The sequence below is a fragment of the Plectropomus leopardus genome, chromosome 2 (assembly GCF_026936395.1).
Source record: "Plectropomus leopardus strain MGB_pleo_1.0 chromosome 2, ASM2693639v1, whole genome shotgun sequence".
In the NCBI taxonomy this organism is placed as follows: Eukaryota; Metazoa; Chordata; class Actinopteri; order Perciformes; family Serranidae; genus Plectropomus; species Plectropomus leopardus.
The window spans coordinates 22795327-22812537 of record NC_142177.1 but is presented as its reverse complement, the minus strand read 5'-3'; the positions used below and the strand labels follow the sequence as shown (position 1 = coordinate 22812537).

At 38.4% G+C, this 17211-nt stretch overlaps 1 protein-coding gene across 1 annotated transcript in view; it reads left to right on the top strand.

The window, feature by feature from the left end:
• cdh22 (cadherin 22) overlaps positions 1-17211 on the top strand; it is a 315121-nt gene that overhangs the window by 218025 nt on the left and 79885 nt on the right. Inside the window, exon 7 of the mRNA XM_042495051.2 lies at positions 6004-6298. Within this exon, the coding sequence (XP_042350985.2) occupies positions 6004-6298 (295 nt within the window). The remainder of the gene's footprint in view (positions 1-6003; positions 6299-17211) is intronic.

The following is a 17211-nucleotide window of genomic DNA, read 5'->3' as shown; positions in this document are numbered from 1 at the left end:
ATTTACTTAAGCTGAGTTTGTGCTTTAAATACTTTTAATGTACAAACTCAAAAGAGCTGACTACCAAATAAGAGGAAAACTTTCCCGTCACTGCATGTGAGTCATATGTCACCCCCTTGAGCAAGTTAGCCTACAGTGACAGCTAGACACTTTGTTATGACCCAAAGGTGAACCTGACACGGCATCAACAACCTCCCTCTCTCCTGAGTCACCCCACAGCCCTGCACTGTGAACACTAAGGCATTGCTAACTTCTAGTGCTAAGTCTAACTGAAAATCAGATAATGAATCATAATAACTAAGATACAGTGACAAAATACACATTTTCAGTAAATTAAAAGGATAGGTTGTTTTTAATCAATCTTATGTTACCACCACTCCCATGCTATATGTTAATAAGAGACTTACTGGCTGCTGTGGTCATTTTTTCCATACCGGCTATCTCTTTACTACTTAATCTCTTATAAGGAATGAAATAAACATTCCTGTTATTTGTCTTGAATGATTACTTCACACATTAGGTTTTAATATATTTATCAGTGTATGAGTACTGTATGTTGATTTAACATCAAACTTAGATTCAGTGAGTTATGTTGTGGGCTTAAACTTGGGCCTCAATTATTCATTTATTTATTGGGGCCCCTTATCATCTTTTTTATTGTTTTTAAGCAACTTACTGGTGTTTATTCACAATGCAAATGATGGTAATATAAGTAATAATGATATTATTATAGAGAGTTAGTCACACTAATTTAAAAATATATGTATTGTGTTTGTTTGTTCAGGTTTGACTGAGTGTTGACTCAAAGAAGGCGGAACAATTTTTATGCAATAATGACACACAAATTAAGCGGACCCAAAAAATAATTTTCAAAATGTTTTATTAACATCACACTTATATTGTTTGACATAATTTCAGTAACTTTATTGAGAAATTAAAATGTTTTAGTATTTGACAAATAGAATACAGTGTTTTATGTATTTCACAAAATGCAGAAACACTCTACTGTCTTGACCGAGTCTGAATGCACACTCTTTTGCATATTTGGAAGATGTGTGCTCCTGCCTGTAAATGTAAATACATTATGTCTGCAAGCATGGAAAAGTAATCCTCTACCCTAAAAAAATATGTTCTGAGTAAAGACTCTCTCCCTGCAGCCTTGAAAGGTGGTCATAAAATGTTTGTAGTTTCCTCACAGACGAGGATAAGTGGCAGCGGTCAGTTTGACTTCAGCCTGTAAGAATGAATTCCAATTACAAGCCATTTTCACTTTTGGGGAAATAATGCCATACTGCCATAGTAATTTCTCAACTGCAAACTCTAAATGTCCAGCAGCATAATCCACTTACCGGATGTCCATTTCTGTGGTCAGTATGATAAACACATAGCTGTATTAGCTGCATCCTCACTGAGATTTTGTCATCAAAAGGTAGACTGATCCAAAATTTATGGTGTTTTTGTGGATCTGCATGTGTATCTTTGTAATGTTTTTACCCTTGTCTCAACACTACTGACAGGGCCAATGAAAATCTTACACACCAAAGTGTGTAATATCAATTCTGGTCATGCAAAATCTGCATTTTATCTTATTTATCTGATGCAGCTTCATTATCTGAAAAAATAAAAAGCTAAAAAAAACTGCATAAAAATAATTGACCAATAAAGTAGTTGTGACTCCTGCTCAGCAGTAATGGACTTCTCATATAAATAAGATTTGCACTGCTGGTTATTTTTTACTAACAGAGTGACGTCCTGGATCTGACCTTTAGTTTGCTGAGAACAACTTAGCTAAGCGTAGTGTGTGTGTTTTTCAAGCTGCCAACTTGAATCACTCCAGTGAGGATAGACTGACAGACGGATGGGTATATCCAGCCGGAGGGGGGAGAAATAACATCATCCCGGCAGAATGATGAGCTCACTATATATGTATGTGTGCGCATGTGAGCAAGCACTCTCAGTGGATAGGTGTGTGTGTGGCTGAGTTGAGTGCATGTACAGTAGGTAGGGACTTACACGCATGGTGCCAGAATTTGTGCGATTGAATTAACACATGATGACAACATTTCACACACATTGTTGTCTGCAGAATCTAATTTAGAAATAAAGAGAGAGAGAGACAGTGGCTGGGGGAAACATATCCAGTGGCGTATGACTATGCACACTTTTATTGGATTGCAGTTTGGACCAATGAAACTTCTTTTATTATAACTGAAATATTGATACCGCCAAAATATCTGGCAGTATATTTCCTCCGACTGTTCATGTATTTGTCTTCAGGATGATTTGGAATGAGAGAAAAGGCAAAAACAGATAGATAAAAAGGGAGGGGAAAATGGATGAGGGAAGCAATATCAAGGCACAGGCTTGCATTATTCTGCGGTTTTACGACAAATACTTAATGAAAACCCCCGCGAGGGTGATAGAAGCCTGTATTTAATTAAGCCTTTATAAAATATTAACCAGGGAGGCCAGGGTGATTTCCCCTCATCCCTGGTCTGCTCAGTAGATTGAACCACAGTTACACTGCATAGACAGCTCTGAATTATAATTTCAGATAGAAGGTGAGTGAGAGAGAGAGCAGGTCTAGTGCTCACTAAAGAGCCAAAGGGGAGGTTGGGATGGAGGGCCGATGCTGCTCCTATTGCTGCCTCTGGAATGTCTTCTAATCACATTAGGGGGGAACTATAGCTCTGATTTATAAGGGCTCTTTTAAGTTCACTTTTCAGCACCGGCACCTCTATGTCTCTACCTTTAACAATCTTTGAAATGACTTTGATCTCCTAATTTGGGCGTCACATCCTGTGAAGGGCACAATGTGCAGAAAAGGTGTAAATCATCACTAGAATTGTGATGGCTGTTTTTTTTTCACAATGATGGCCGGTCTATAGGGAGCGCTGAGAGAGCCTTAAGCTGCAGTTGCTTTTGGGGAATAAGATAAGGGAATGGGAGAAGGGAATGTATTAATTTCTTTTGGTCACGGCTGATGACCAAATATCATTTTCTGACAACTATCAATGACATAAACCATCAGTATTCACAGCCACTGAAACTAAAAACAAAAATTCAGTGCAAAATCTGTTATGTAGTTATCTCAATTTAAAGGTCCAATTCTGGTTCTTCTGGACTTTCAACCACATTTAACAGTCTTGATCAGCAGTGGTGGCATGTATCTAAGCACATTTTTAGAGCACTGTCCCTATGTAAGAATTTGAGGCATGTGTACTTTTACTTGAGTATTATCCTTGCATGCAACCGAATGCTTCTAGTTCACTTCATCTCAAACATTGTGCTTTTTACTACATTCATATATCTGACAGCTTTAGTTACCAGTTATTTTTACAAATTAAGAGTTTTGTACACAGCTGAAAACATAAAAGTACAGCTAAAAGATGAGTCTGTTTATCACTTGACAGAAAATTTAATTTACTAGCCACTATTTTACTAATTATTTTGGTGATTTTCATACAACACAATTTCATGGTTTAATCTTCACAAATAAAAATATTTGCTGCTTTTCTTTTAATCATTTGATATATTTTAAAATACACTCATTACTAGGACATTTTTTTACTTGTTAAATTGTTTTTACAGAACAATAGATGAAAAAAAGCAGATTAATACATAATGAAAATAATCAATTGTAACAGTCTTATACAAAAGAGCAAACGGTATTTATGTTATAGTATAACAGTGAAAGGGTCATTTTTGGGAGTACATTTACTTTCAGAACTTGAAGTACATGTCCCCGATAACTTTTTCAGTGCATGACTTACTTCTAACAGAGTCATTTTAAAGCATGGTATTTGTACTTTTAATTAAGTAATGTAAATGTAATGTAAATTAATTATGTAAATATAAGTCAGAAAATGAACCTGGCTCAGAGATCGTATTTTGTGGAATTCTTGTAATAACAAGTGTATTCATAGAAAACTGTAACCCCTGATCTCTCTCCAGCTATCGGCTGGTTCCTCGCCTATGACCTTGACATTGACTCATAAAGCAGGAGAGAAGTTGATTTTATTCCAGTTTTTGTCATTTGCTTGAAGAAATTTGCCTATTCACAAGTTAAATTGTCAAAACAGTGCTCACACAGGCCTACACTGAAAGTTGCTGTCCAAAATTAAACATTTTGTGTTTTTAAATCACAGTACACAATGGACAGACACGTTCAAAATGTAGCTATCACTATAAACCAGTTGAACCTTGTAAGAGGCAGTTAATAAGTGCCTTTGTCATTTGTTGATGCTACACATATTTCTAGCATGTGCCTCAAAAAGGCAAGTAAGCATATCAGCATCATGATTTCTTTTCTCCAAAGATGTTTTTACTAGAGATAACAAACCCTGCTGCACTCCATCAGCACTTCAGCTTTTGTTAAATGCCCTCTTGAAATATCATTAAACAAAATATCTAACAAAGCCTTCTTTTTTTCAATTTATTACAGCCATTATATATTTTCTTTTTGTGTGCCTTTGGCCTCTTGTATCCATAATTGTCAATAGCAAATAGAGAGGTGGCATTTTTCAAAGATGGTCAAGTACTGATAGCTGATTGAAGAGTTGTGCAGAGTAGTTTTACGCAGGCAAATTAGTTATTCATAATTATGCAAACAATTTCCGTCAGCTGTCAATAGTTGTATTCCTTTTGTTTAACATAGTTTATAGACTTTTGGGTCTTTCTTTGGTGTTATGTGTTCTGAAAACGGTTGTGAAAATGTGTGAAACCAATGAAAAAGGGTTAACACGATTTGTGCTGTGCCAAGAAGATGATGCAACTCAAGTGGATCATAGTTTCATTAAGCATGTCTTAGTAATTGAGAAAAACTGTAATGAATTGCTTGTACACCATAATCAGAGCACCAGATATCAGATCCCAGTCCTACGGGTGTTTAGGTTTAGAGAGCAAAGGCATTTTGGGTATAGAGAGATCTTGGTTTTGTTTACATGATTAAAAAATGTAACTGGTTTTGTGCCTCAAATCACTTCTGACTTTTTCAGTATTTAAGCAGCTTCCATGGTAAATGTTGGGAGGGAAAATCATAAAATGAGATCAAGCTTTAGTTACATGATGCTGATGCAGTGCAAGAGATAGAAGATATATATAAGAAAAATATTGTAAAAAATATTATAAGAAAACCAGATTAAATACATTTTCATTGAACAGTTTACAACTTAAATATGTTTATTACATTCACTAACATCCCTTTGTCCAATGTGTATTTACATTTTAAAAACTATGAACACAATTAGCACAACAGTGGTCTTCACAGAAGATGCAGTCAATTAAGACATTTCTAAAATGCTCAGTTTTCTTTACACCAGGCTTACCCAATAACAAAATTGTAAATCTTTCTTTGTCTTAGTTTCAAATGCTCACACATGGCATTCCAGAAATGGAAACCTAATGTTCAAAGCCTTAAATATGGTATAAAGCTTCTACTTCTGCAACAACAGCAGCTCTAAAATTATACGGAAAAAGCTGTAAAGCATTTTTGATTGATCAGATCATTGTTACATTGAGAAACAGCTGATTTAAGGTGTGTAAAATAGACCAACCGCAGCTGAATCCAATCTTAATCTGGGATATAACCAGGTGTTGAAGTGCTTTTAATTTCATGGACATATACAGTTAAAAGAGGACTTTTTGGGTTGACTTTGTTCAGTGTGGATACAGAACAACATAGAAGAGCAGAGAAAGGTAAATAATGTCTGGACAAGAGAGACGAAGGGGAGGAGCAGGCAGAAGTATAGTGGGAACAGAACTATTGGAAACTGTGTATATTTGTGTTTTTTCCCCTCCTGTGTCTATTTGTTTCTGTATTTAACTTATTGATTTTGTTGGATTTTTGATTGATCACTTGCAGCAATTTTGCTAATAAAAGGTATTGCAGCAGTTTGGTTACTTCTTATTTATTTCTTCTTTATTATTTACTAAATTATATTCTATAAAAACAATACATTAATCAACTGACTGTCCTCACATTTATTTTGTGTCAATTTCCAGATCCATACAGACTCTGACGAAGGTGAGGGCAACATCAAGTACACTATCTCTGGAGAGGGGGCGGGCACCATCTTCATCATCGATGAGCTAACAGGAGACATCCATGCCACAGAGAGACTGGACAGAGAAGAGAAGGCGTTCTACACACTTCGAGCTCAGGCCCGTGACCGGCTTTCCAATGACCCTCTGGAGCCAGAGTCGGAGTTTGTCATCAAGGTCCAAGACATCAATGACAGTGAGCCCAAATTCTTGGAGGGTCCCTACATCGGCAGTGTGGCAGAGTTGTCACCCATAGGTAAGGCGAAGAGAAAAGTGTAGTGCTTGGTGACTAGTGTTGTTTTCAGCTTGTAAGTGTGTGTGTGTGTGTGTGTGTGTGTGTGTGTGTGTGTGTGTGTGTCATCATTGCAAAATGTGGACCTGGTGACAACTATTGCTGTATGGACCACAGACGCAGCTTTGATAACTTTGCCAGGTGTTTATATGATGGCCTGTCTGTCTGTGGACAGAGTAAGGAGGCAGTGAGCCACTTTATAGCCCTGGTAGGCTCAAGTGATATTTAACTATTAGGAAAATTCTGGGTATTTAGAAATACAGATACTTTTTATGAAACAGATACAGATATGCTGTGTTGAAGTGATATATTGTAGTACACAGCACGCTCCACCAGTGGTCATTTTCTACTGGTGGAACTGGCTGAGAAAGATGGAAACTGCGAGTGCTGAGGATAACACTACAGGACTAGTAAGAAAAGAAAACGCCTTTGCTCCTGTTTGCAAGTATTGACACGTATGTCGGTCTGTTAAGATGACTTCCTTTAACTACATAAGTATTTTATAAGCCATGTTACTTTATTCAACGCATCATCACCCTTCAGCCCAATAATGTGTTGGTAATCACCCCGGCAACAAGTGTCATCAGGTGCTCCAGAAAGTAGGGTGTTTTTTTCCAACCCATTCATTATTCTGTGTGCAGTATTTAAACCAAGTAAGACCTGCCTATGCATGCTTATTGCATATTAGAAGGACAGCATTGTAGGCTAACAATGACATACATATTTTTCATTTTAACACAAATACCACCATATAGCGTAGACCCTGTTGAAATGAAGGTACAAAAAGATAGATACTAAGCAAGCCTGGCTCCAGGCCCACAGATGTTATAAGTTGCGTATCATTCAGTTGGAGTGAACCTATCGCAATCTGGTCTGTAGTATTACAGCTATTTCCGTGATGCATAAGTAGGGTCTCTAACATAATGCTTTGTCCTGGGCTCAGGGGAAGCTAGAAAATGCCAAGAGGAGCAATATGCTAAAATTCTTTCCCATTGTGGAAATGAAAAAAAGCAGACAGGAGATATAAGATGGAAATAGATGTGGAGTCAGTGAATTTATTGTGGATGAGAGGGAAGTAGAATGGTGACATGGACATTTGAGGAGGATCCCCACATGGACTCTGGCAGAGCTATGGCGCGTAGGTAGGAATTATATGGAAAATGAAGGAGACGGTTCAGGCATATAAAGAAAGGAGAGGCAAATTGCATTACTCCCAGATGAGCTTTGTGGCTGTGTTCTGACACACTGTTATGAGGCAGATGATGAAGGGGGGAATAAGGGTGAAAGAGGAGCAGAGGAGAGGTGCTCCAGAGGAGTAGATAATGGCGAGGGCACAGCGTATTTTCATGGAGGCTTTTGACATGGAAACCACAATGCCATGTATCTTGACATGGTTTTATTGTGAGCAACAGTATTAGCGGCACCCCAAGGCTGCTTAAAATTCTCAGCGAAATGGAAAAGACAGGTGAACGAGGGTGTCAGGGGCTTCATTAGCACGGTATTAATGTCAAACACACTGCTGATGTTTAATAAACAAAACTCTGTTCGGCTGCCAAATGATATCACAATACTGTGTGTGCTCAGGGTGTTGTGTGAGATGCTGGTTTGTGCATGAGTGTGTGTGTGTGTGTGTGTGTGTGTGTGTGTATGTGTGTGTGTGATCATGCATATGTGGTGGAGGTGGAGGTGCTTCGTGTTTGAGTGACTCCAGGAGTGGTGCAGAATGGAATGGCTCTTCCCTTTTCAAGCCTGATTGGAATTAATTCCTGCTTCCTCAGCATGATCCAAACCATGGACATTTCTGCCTACAGTGCTCTCTAAAACTGAATGGGGTGTGTGTGTATGCTTGTGTGTGAGAGAATGAGTGGGAGGGAGAGGCAGTGAGAGAGAGTGAGGGGCAGAGCAATTGAAGGGTAAACAGGGGAAAGATAAATAGAAAAGAAATAATGCAGAGTTTTAGAAAAGAAAAAGAAAAAAGAAGCAAAACCTTGGGAAGCAAGCGCGCTATTATCTCCTCAAGAAAGAGAGGAATGGAGTCAGGGAGACCACGCTTAGTTAATGTTAGTTAATGCAATCTTAATGATCACGACCCCTCCACTTTGGCTGCTCCCCCTTGTTCGACCCTGTCGCACCTCAGTCAAATTACGCACTAAATGAGTGTGTGGTTCATGTTTTAAACATCGTTGTGGAGCACTAGCCCTAATGAGGTAACAGCTACTGCTTAGTCAAGCATTCTCCTGCCCTGTCCCTGTTTCTTTTCTTTCCACTGTTCCCCTGTTGAACATCAGCTAAGGCCAGCAGTATTTTTTTGGCATGTCAGTGATAAGGTCACAAGTACAATGACAATAACTGAAGGGAGTGCAAAGAAAATAAAAGTGTCAGACAGAGCAGCTTGACTGTCACATGTCACTCAACAGCTCATGGGCTTTTTCAGCACATTGCCCCTCTACCACTGTTTTTGAAGTGTAGCTCAAATAGGTGGAGAATATGCAGTTTATTTTTCAGCCGTCTCGACATGCACAGTCCTGCTGCTGTGAATATTCATTATAGCTCAGAATGTGTATTAATCCATGGCTAAAAGTAATCCCCAACAGATGTACTGTTTAGAGAAACGTTTGCTAAAACTAAAATGCTAAAATGCCAGCTGTTTTAGGAAATTACATAGCCTTATTTTTATTTATTTATTGAAAATAAAGATTTACAAATGTCCTTGGGGCCCAGTGCTGTAGGCCAGTGCTGTGGATGAACCAAGCAGCAACCTCTGGCAAAAATAAAGGCAACACAGAGGTGCCGAAAACCTGCAGTTCTTTGAATGACCGCTTGAGGCTTGCTCCAAACAGAGTCAGTCCCTATTGACCTGCGTGTTAAAATTCCCAACTCTACGGCAGAAACAAACAGCCTGGTACATGTTTGTACAAAAAATGTTTTTCATCTCTATAGCAGATTGTCCCCTTCGTGATGGGGGGAGAATTTTCACCTGTAAAGTCACCATTGACATTCTATTAAGTTATATTAATTATTCATAACTAAAGGCTGATGCTTGAAGTGACAGGCTGTCTGCTGATGGTGTTCCAGGCCTTGAAGTCAGATTTACTCCTCGCTCCTCACCAGCACCAGCCTCTCGCCCAATTATGGTCACTTGTGTCTTCACCAATATGGCGAAGGCTGTAAACTTGAGGCTTCAAAATGGCTGGGTGATGTCACTTAGCTGCATTCATTATTTTACAGTCTGTGGCATGAATGTGCTAACAGAGCAGCGATCATTGAACACGTTCATTATGGTAAACTGAACGCATATGTTTGCAGTTTATGAACTTGAGCATGAGCATCGTTGACTCTCCTGACAGTAAACTACGCTCGTCTTCCAGCGCCTGAAGGTATATGACAGAATAAACTGCAGGATTTTTGTGATCATAATCAAGACTTCGCTTTTTTTCCCAACATCCCCACCTACTTACACGAAGCCAAAGAAAAATAAAACATCACTTCATCACTGACGACACAGTGTGGATTACCTTTAGTTTACAGCTGTAATTTTGGACTGGAAAAAAGCACAGCCCTGATTGTTGTTAGCTTGCCAACTACTTGCAGCTCTCCTGGAAGCATATGAAAGATATGTTTTATGTTTTTTAGCTGCTGTATAATTTGGTTCATGCTGGCTAAATGTAAGTTCCATTACATCTACAGAATACTTTTATTACACCTCTTTTTTTCAGTGTCTCCTGATAAAGTGATAAAACATATACTCACATTGGTTTTCTTTGGCTTTTAAAAGTAATCTCCGTCTGTGATTCTTTAGTTGTATATATTAATTCATTTAGTTTGGGTAGAAGGTGGTGGCAGTGATTGTGGGCTGAGGATGAAAGGGAAGGAGGATTTAAAAAATGGAAGAAATGGACAATAACTAGTGCATTTTTGGGACTCAAATTGTGATCTATTAACACTGATTAGTTTATTTTAATCTGTGTGAAGTGATCTTTGAGCTTGCTATTGTGAAGTGTGAACCTACACAGCACCGGTTTAGTCTTTTTATTTGATTTATTAAGAAAGCTAAAGAAACACAAGCCATTTATTTGTTTTTTTTTTTAGTTGTGTCCTTTGAGCATCAACAATTTGTTTGACTTTTTTTCCCAGCTGTGAGCTGCTCCGCTATTGCTTTGGTGCATTGCGTTGTCTAAAAATCATGTACATTAACACAACCGAAGCATGCTGACAACTTTAATAGTGTAGATTTGACTTTGTCACTTTCTATGTATGAACGCGCTATATACACAAAACCTGGTGGGAATCAGTACTTTTTATATAATTTGGACTCAGCTTCTGTGATCTGAGGCAGGGTTGCATTTTATGCCGTGATAGAAGCAGGTTGCAAACATTAGCCACCCCAGTGATATGCTCACTGTGCTGTTTTACAGCCAACCATACAGCAAACTGCTTTGGAAAACGTGAGGCCATAATAGTAAGAAAGTAATCAGTAGTCTACTGCCTGAGGCATATTCATTTTTACTTATCACTCCTGTCATGTCTCCCAATGCGCGTCTTTGTCATAGCTTTATAGCCTCCACCCCTGCTGCCTCCCAGTTTTTTGCAGAAGCTACCTGTTTGTCTGTCTGTTTGCTCAGCATCTGCTGCCATACCAAAAATATTACTTGTGTATATTGTCGGTTTGTTGGGGTTGGTTAACTCTGAAAAGGAGACGAGAGGGCAAATAAAATAGGAGCTGCAAAGATGATGATGAAATGTGAGGGCCTGAGCTTTGTGTTGTCCTTTGGAAAATGTGCGGCTAATGAAATTGCAGTCTTAAATCAAATTTGTAGCGCATGGGTGATTGAATGTTGCTTTGAGAACCGTGCATGTCTTTATGTCGGGACAGAAGAGGGAACATGGATGGAGTCGCTCTGCTAGCTGTGTCCTCTGACTCATGATGATAAAGACTGTGGAAAATTGATTTAATACAGTGTCTCGGTAGAGGACATCCTGGACTGAACACAACCCAAATGAAACTGACTAGTAGATGTGGCTTAGGGATTACTTGTATTAATTACAGCCAAAATAGATGTATTTTTATTATACAGATTCAAAATCTGTAGCTGAGTTGAAGCAGACTGAGACAACAGTGTGGCCTAGAGGTAAAGAGCTTAAGATTGCCGACTCACTTATCACCAGCAACAGGAGAGTGTCTTTTTAGCTAATATTGCTGTGAGTACTAAAACACATTAATGACATGGTGAAAAAAAAATGAGTTAAATGACACTGGTTCAATTATTATTATTTTTTAAATTTGATATCAGAATTGTTTTTGTTTTTAGTTAAAGTGTAACTTTAACTTTTAAAAGTGATTTCAACATTTTACACTGATAGGAATACACTAGCCAGCAGCATGGTAGCTCAGTATCTAGCACCAAAGAAAAAGGTCTTCGGTTCAAAAGGCCAAATTGGGGCTTTCGACAAATATTCTCTGGAGTTTGCATTTTTTCCCAGGTGCCACTCTGTGAATGACTGTCATTCACATGTTTGTTTTGTTTCCCTGCATAACGTGATCTCATCTTTACTTGTTTTGATACTTGTGCAGAAGTCCCCTGCATCACTGTACTGACGCCCTAGGAGTGAGATCAGGCTGCCCTGCGCCACTCCCAGTGGACGCATAATCAACAGGTTGAGAAAAAAAAAGGATATAGCTCTTGTCTGGTCAAAGAAACACATTTGATGTGTGAGGTGATGTGTACATTAAGTGGCACATCGGAGTAAAGAATCCTTCATCTGCCTTTTTCTTCAACCATCCTCCCTTTGGCATGGCAGCATGCCCCTGACCTGAACTTGTGTCTCAAATTATTGTCTAGGTTAGCTGCATTGTGAAAGTTGTATAAATATGCACTGCATGTATGTGTCCGCACCTTTTATGGGGAAAGAAAATGTTTTTTATCTTATATATTTTTATTTTTATATATATTTTAATGACCTTGTATAAATAGTTTTAACATATTCCATTATGTTTGTCAGGCTTGAGAGAGGTTAAGATATATTCTGAAATTAAAAGCTGTGTATTGAAGGTCTATTTGATTAATGGATTCTCACTTAAAAACCAACAGGTCATCTTTCTCTTTATGGCTCACCATCCACTGCATTTTCTGAATTAAAAAAATGGGTTCATCATCATGTAAATCACCTACGATGTTAAAAGCTAATGCTGCCTCATGTCCATTTTCAAGGTAATATTAGGGGTACAGGTCTGTCTATTTAAAACCACCCATCCTTCCATTATACAATACCTCAAATTCATCTTTGGCCAAAAGCCCCGTGTCATCCTTAAAGTCCCAATAAAATTTGCTGAGACCACTTAAAATTGCATAATGTAGTAATATAGAAAGAGGTAGATAACCTTAAACGTGAATAATGCAGATTCACTTTCTTGCAATACACAAACATGGAGCTGGAACAGGCAGCCATATAGCCAATGGCTGGAAACTCGTAAACAGCTAGAGGGTATGATTTCATCATATTAATAAGAATGTTGCTGACAAGAGGGTAAGGGTACGAGGGAGGTGTATGGTAAGTTTATGACAGAGTTATTTAATGGAGTTTGTATGGGTGGAAAATAAGTTATTTGATAGGTGAAATATGGTTTGATGGATCTCAGCTTGGTGGTTTATTGTAGTGACAATTAAGCATTTTGAAAAGAGAGAGAGAGAGAGGGAGAGAGAGCAAAGTTTCATATGTATAAAGTGATGATGATGATGAAATGATAGGTGGTGCAGATAACCTTTATGTCTGTGTAATTTATCTCAGTGAAATGGGATGATAAATAGATGACAAGACAGAGTCTTTGTTGTGCTTCAAGCAAAGTAAGATTGTGGTTTTATTTAAATTGGATGGTAATCTTCGTGGAGGTCTGTTTTATTTTGAAAGTCAGTTTGTCAAAAAGCCGCGGTACAGCAGTCGAGACATATTTGTACGAGTCAAAGGGAAGACGTTAGGTCCTTGTGTTGCAATAGTGACAAACCAGTTTATGCATTTGAAGATTCATGTGGTGATTAAGTGAATTAGAGGTTTTGGATTTTTTTCTGTCAAAGGCAATAGATAATGGAGCTGAGCTCCTTCATTTGGGATCTGTGTTATTACTTTCGGGTTGATGTAGAACATTTGAAAATCATCAAATTGATTTTCCATGTTTAGATCCGTTAGGAATCAGGTTTTCTTATTCATTCAGTTAAAGTTTGTTTGTTTCTTGGTTAAATTCTGTGTTTGCTCTGTAGCATTACTTTTGCCACTAATGCTCTCTAATTATTTTAGCTTTATATCCTAAATTAGCTTTCTAGTCCTTGTTTCTTTGTTTATTGAGCGTGGGGTTATTTTTCCACTTAGAAAAAACAACAACACATATTTGTTTTATGATAATATGAATTATGAGTGCAAAGATACCTTAGAGACAGATGTGGTTCTGCATGAATATTTAAAGAATAGTGATGGACGTCCCTATTAAGGCACTACAATAAATACTTATGACTGCAGAATGAAACAGTAAGAGGAAATATTTATTTCCTCTTTTGTGTTGTCTCAGGCAGTGTGTGTCTCATAGCACTAACGGAACTGTTCATAAGAGTGAAAGCTCTCAATTCTCTCTATATACAACAGCTTTTACATTGTTTATAGTATATGGTAATATCAGGTAGCATATGGAGGATGACATGAAGGGCTAATGTTTATGTTTTGGAAAGCTTCATCATTAATATTTGAATTGGATCCATCTCTTTTCCCTCTGGTTTTACCCAGCTTTGCTAAGTGTTTAAATATTTATGTAGCTTTGAGCTAGGCCTCAAGTTTTAAAGACCCAGAGGCTAAAGTAAAGTCAAACTGGTAAGCTGTCAGACAATACTGCATAGACATATAGGCTGGCTTCTTTTACAGTTAAACATTAAGATAGAGTTTTTAGACAAAATGTCTAGCGCACGTACTCCAGAGGCATTATTGCCAGTAACACAGTGGGACCCCAAGCTAATGCTTATGCTCCACACGCCCAGCTAATATTGAAGTAATAAAGACAGGCCTTTTCCAATTTGAAATTAGTATTACACCGTGTTACAACATGCATACCAAGACATCTGTCACTCCGTTTTTTTTCTGTCTTAATGTGAGCTGACTGACTAAGAGGCACAATTTGTTGGATTTGAAACCATTTAGTGACTGAGGCAGACATCCTCTCCTTTCACTCAGAGGTCGGGTGACAGCAAGGGAGTCGGGTGGAAATGTGGCTAAGAGGGGCAGCTCCTGATGGTGGAATCACAACAGGGTGAAACGTTTCCACAGAGCTAATCCTGTGATTGATGTGGTTCCATTAGAGAGGACCTGAGGACCTCTGAGTGGCAGAGATGTGGCGCGACACGACGTCCGCGCTGTAGCCCGTAACCTCAGGTAACACTGACTGACAAGTCGCAGTGTCCTAAGAACAACAGGCAGGCAAATAGCAGTCTGATAACAGACATTAAGCTGACCACTATCCTTAGCTTTTATCTGCCAATGATACAAGCTGATGTGGTGTAGAATTACCAAACACAAAGAACAACAGAGTTCAAAGTAGCACTGTGGTAGCCTTGAACTGACATTTATCCTATTCCTTATCAAAGACACAGTCTAGCATATAAAGCAAGGCAGGAGAAACTGACAAACTACAAAGGCCATTAAACAACAGAGATAGGTTTTAAGATGACCTGCACTTTTATCTGCTTAACAAATATCAGCATCCAAGGCTTTCCTGCAGATCTCCACACCTCAAGGCATGTTATCTCTGTAAATGCCACAAGACTATGTGCATTTTTTTAGAATCATTTGAATTAACCCATGTTGTAGCAATTTGTCTTTGGACTAAATGTGTGTTTTAATAGTACCTGTATTGATTTCAAGTATCAAGCATACTATAGCCCAATCATACATTCATGTGTAGGGGTAGGGTGTCCTGATTCTTGTTGGGATGGAGGCGTAAAGCAAAGTGAGAGTCTGTGAGAGGCACACTCCAAACTGAGTGTTAGGAGAAATCATCAGTAAGATTGCTATGCGAGCAACAGAAGAAACCCACTTGATGCATTGTCTTCTCAAACAATTATGATTACCATCGTATTGGCTTTGTTTAATGTTGTTTAGTGTAATATATTTTCTCTATAACAATCTTAAAAAAATCCTCAGTATTCTGATGTCAATGTAGCTAATGAGCTAGCCAGATAAACAAGCGTTGTTACTGCTGGGATTATTCCCAGCTGCTCGTGGCATATGATGTCCAAAATTTACAAACAGCAAAGTTGCGACACTTCTTACCACTCCCTTAGACTTTTAATCAGATGACTTGTTTAGATTGATAGCGCAAAATTTAAGTTGTAAACAAAATGCAAGAATCCTGACAACCACAAAATACTGCCTCTAATCCCATGTAAGAGAAATCACCACAGCAAAGGACGACATATTCACAATGTCTGGTAACACTAATTAATCTGTTTTTGTAAACGCCAGCATTGATGACTACTGATGACATCAGGATTCTTGTAATTCTGTTTATAGGGATAAAGTGGCACTCCAAAACAAGGGGAAGGGTTAAAAAGAAGAAATCATATTGAGCCTTTGTTAGAGTATATCATTACTATAGCACAGCTCCTAAAAAATAAAATATGCTTTGCAGTCCCTTTAGAGGAATATTTTCTACTGAAAAAGACATCTAGTAGACAGGTGCTTCATAAAATACCTCAGGTGAGGCATAGAGATTGACAGGACTGAATGCCCAGAGAGCAGTGAAGGAGAAGCCTTGTGCAATGGACTTTCTAAGTGTCTTCATGAAGGTCATAGCCTCATATATCACTGTGTACAAAGGTATACACAATATACACACGATAACTGGCATTTGAAGGGCGTTCGTTTTGACTGATTTAGAGAACAGCACCAGGTCGAATAAAGCAGTAAAACCGAATGCCCTGTCAATAACGCTTGACCAGTATTTTTAAAACCTTTTCTGTCATACCACAAATGACTTTTCCCTGTATTGTTTTAGCTAGTGAACTGTGCTTATGCAGGAAACATAGCGTAAACATAGCTTTTTGTTCAAAACAACATGTCTTGTTTTCTCTGATTTTGTCTTCCTGTTCTTTTGACCTTTATCTCTCTCTCTCTCTTTCTGTCTTTCAATCTCACTTTCACCCTCAGCATATTCAGCATGAGAGATAACCCTCCCCCCTACTCCTTTTGTATGTAATGTGAGAACTCCACAAGGGGATTAAAGTAATAATCACCCTTCCTGTTGCCCAGGAGGCTGCAGATTGCAGCAGTCACCATTAGGCCAGCCGTGGCCTGTCATGCTAACTGAAGATGAGACATTTGGAGCAGTAGGATCACAGAAGAGAGCAATGTGACAAGGCAGGAGCAACTTAAAGTCAATATTCTCTGCCAACCACCTTTATGTATATGACCAGTAACATCCACCATTATGTGCTCAACCGCAGTGCTCTACATAATTGATTTGGGTTGATGTGTGTGTGGTAGTGTGTATGAATCAGTTTGTATGTTGGGGAGGAGGGGACCAAGCGAGAGAGTAAGTGAATAAGTGATGCATTGTGTGAGGAGACATGACAACAGCAGCACGATAGATTTGCAATTGTGAAATTGATTAAGGCTCTCCGTTTTTCATTATTGTAGAGATACGATCAAGCAGAAAGGCATAGCCGCTGTCTTTAGTTTTAGTGCATTATACATTTTGACAATGTGCAGGGAATATGCTGTGTCTCAAACAATAATGTTGATACCAGGCTTGCAGATACAGGGAAGTATTCAAATCTAATGATTTATTCATACAAACAGTTTGAAACACTGGATAGTTTTTGTAAAGGTACAGAAGGGTTTTT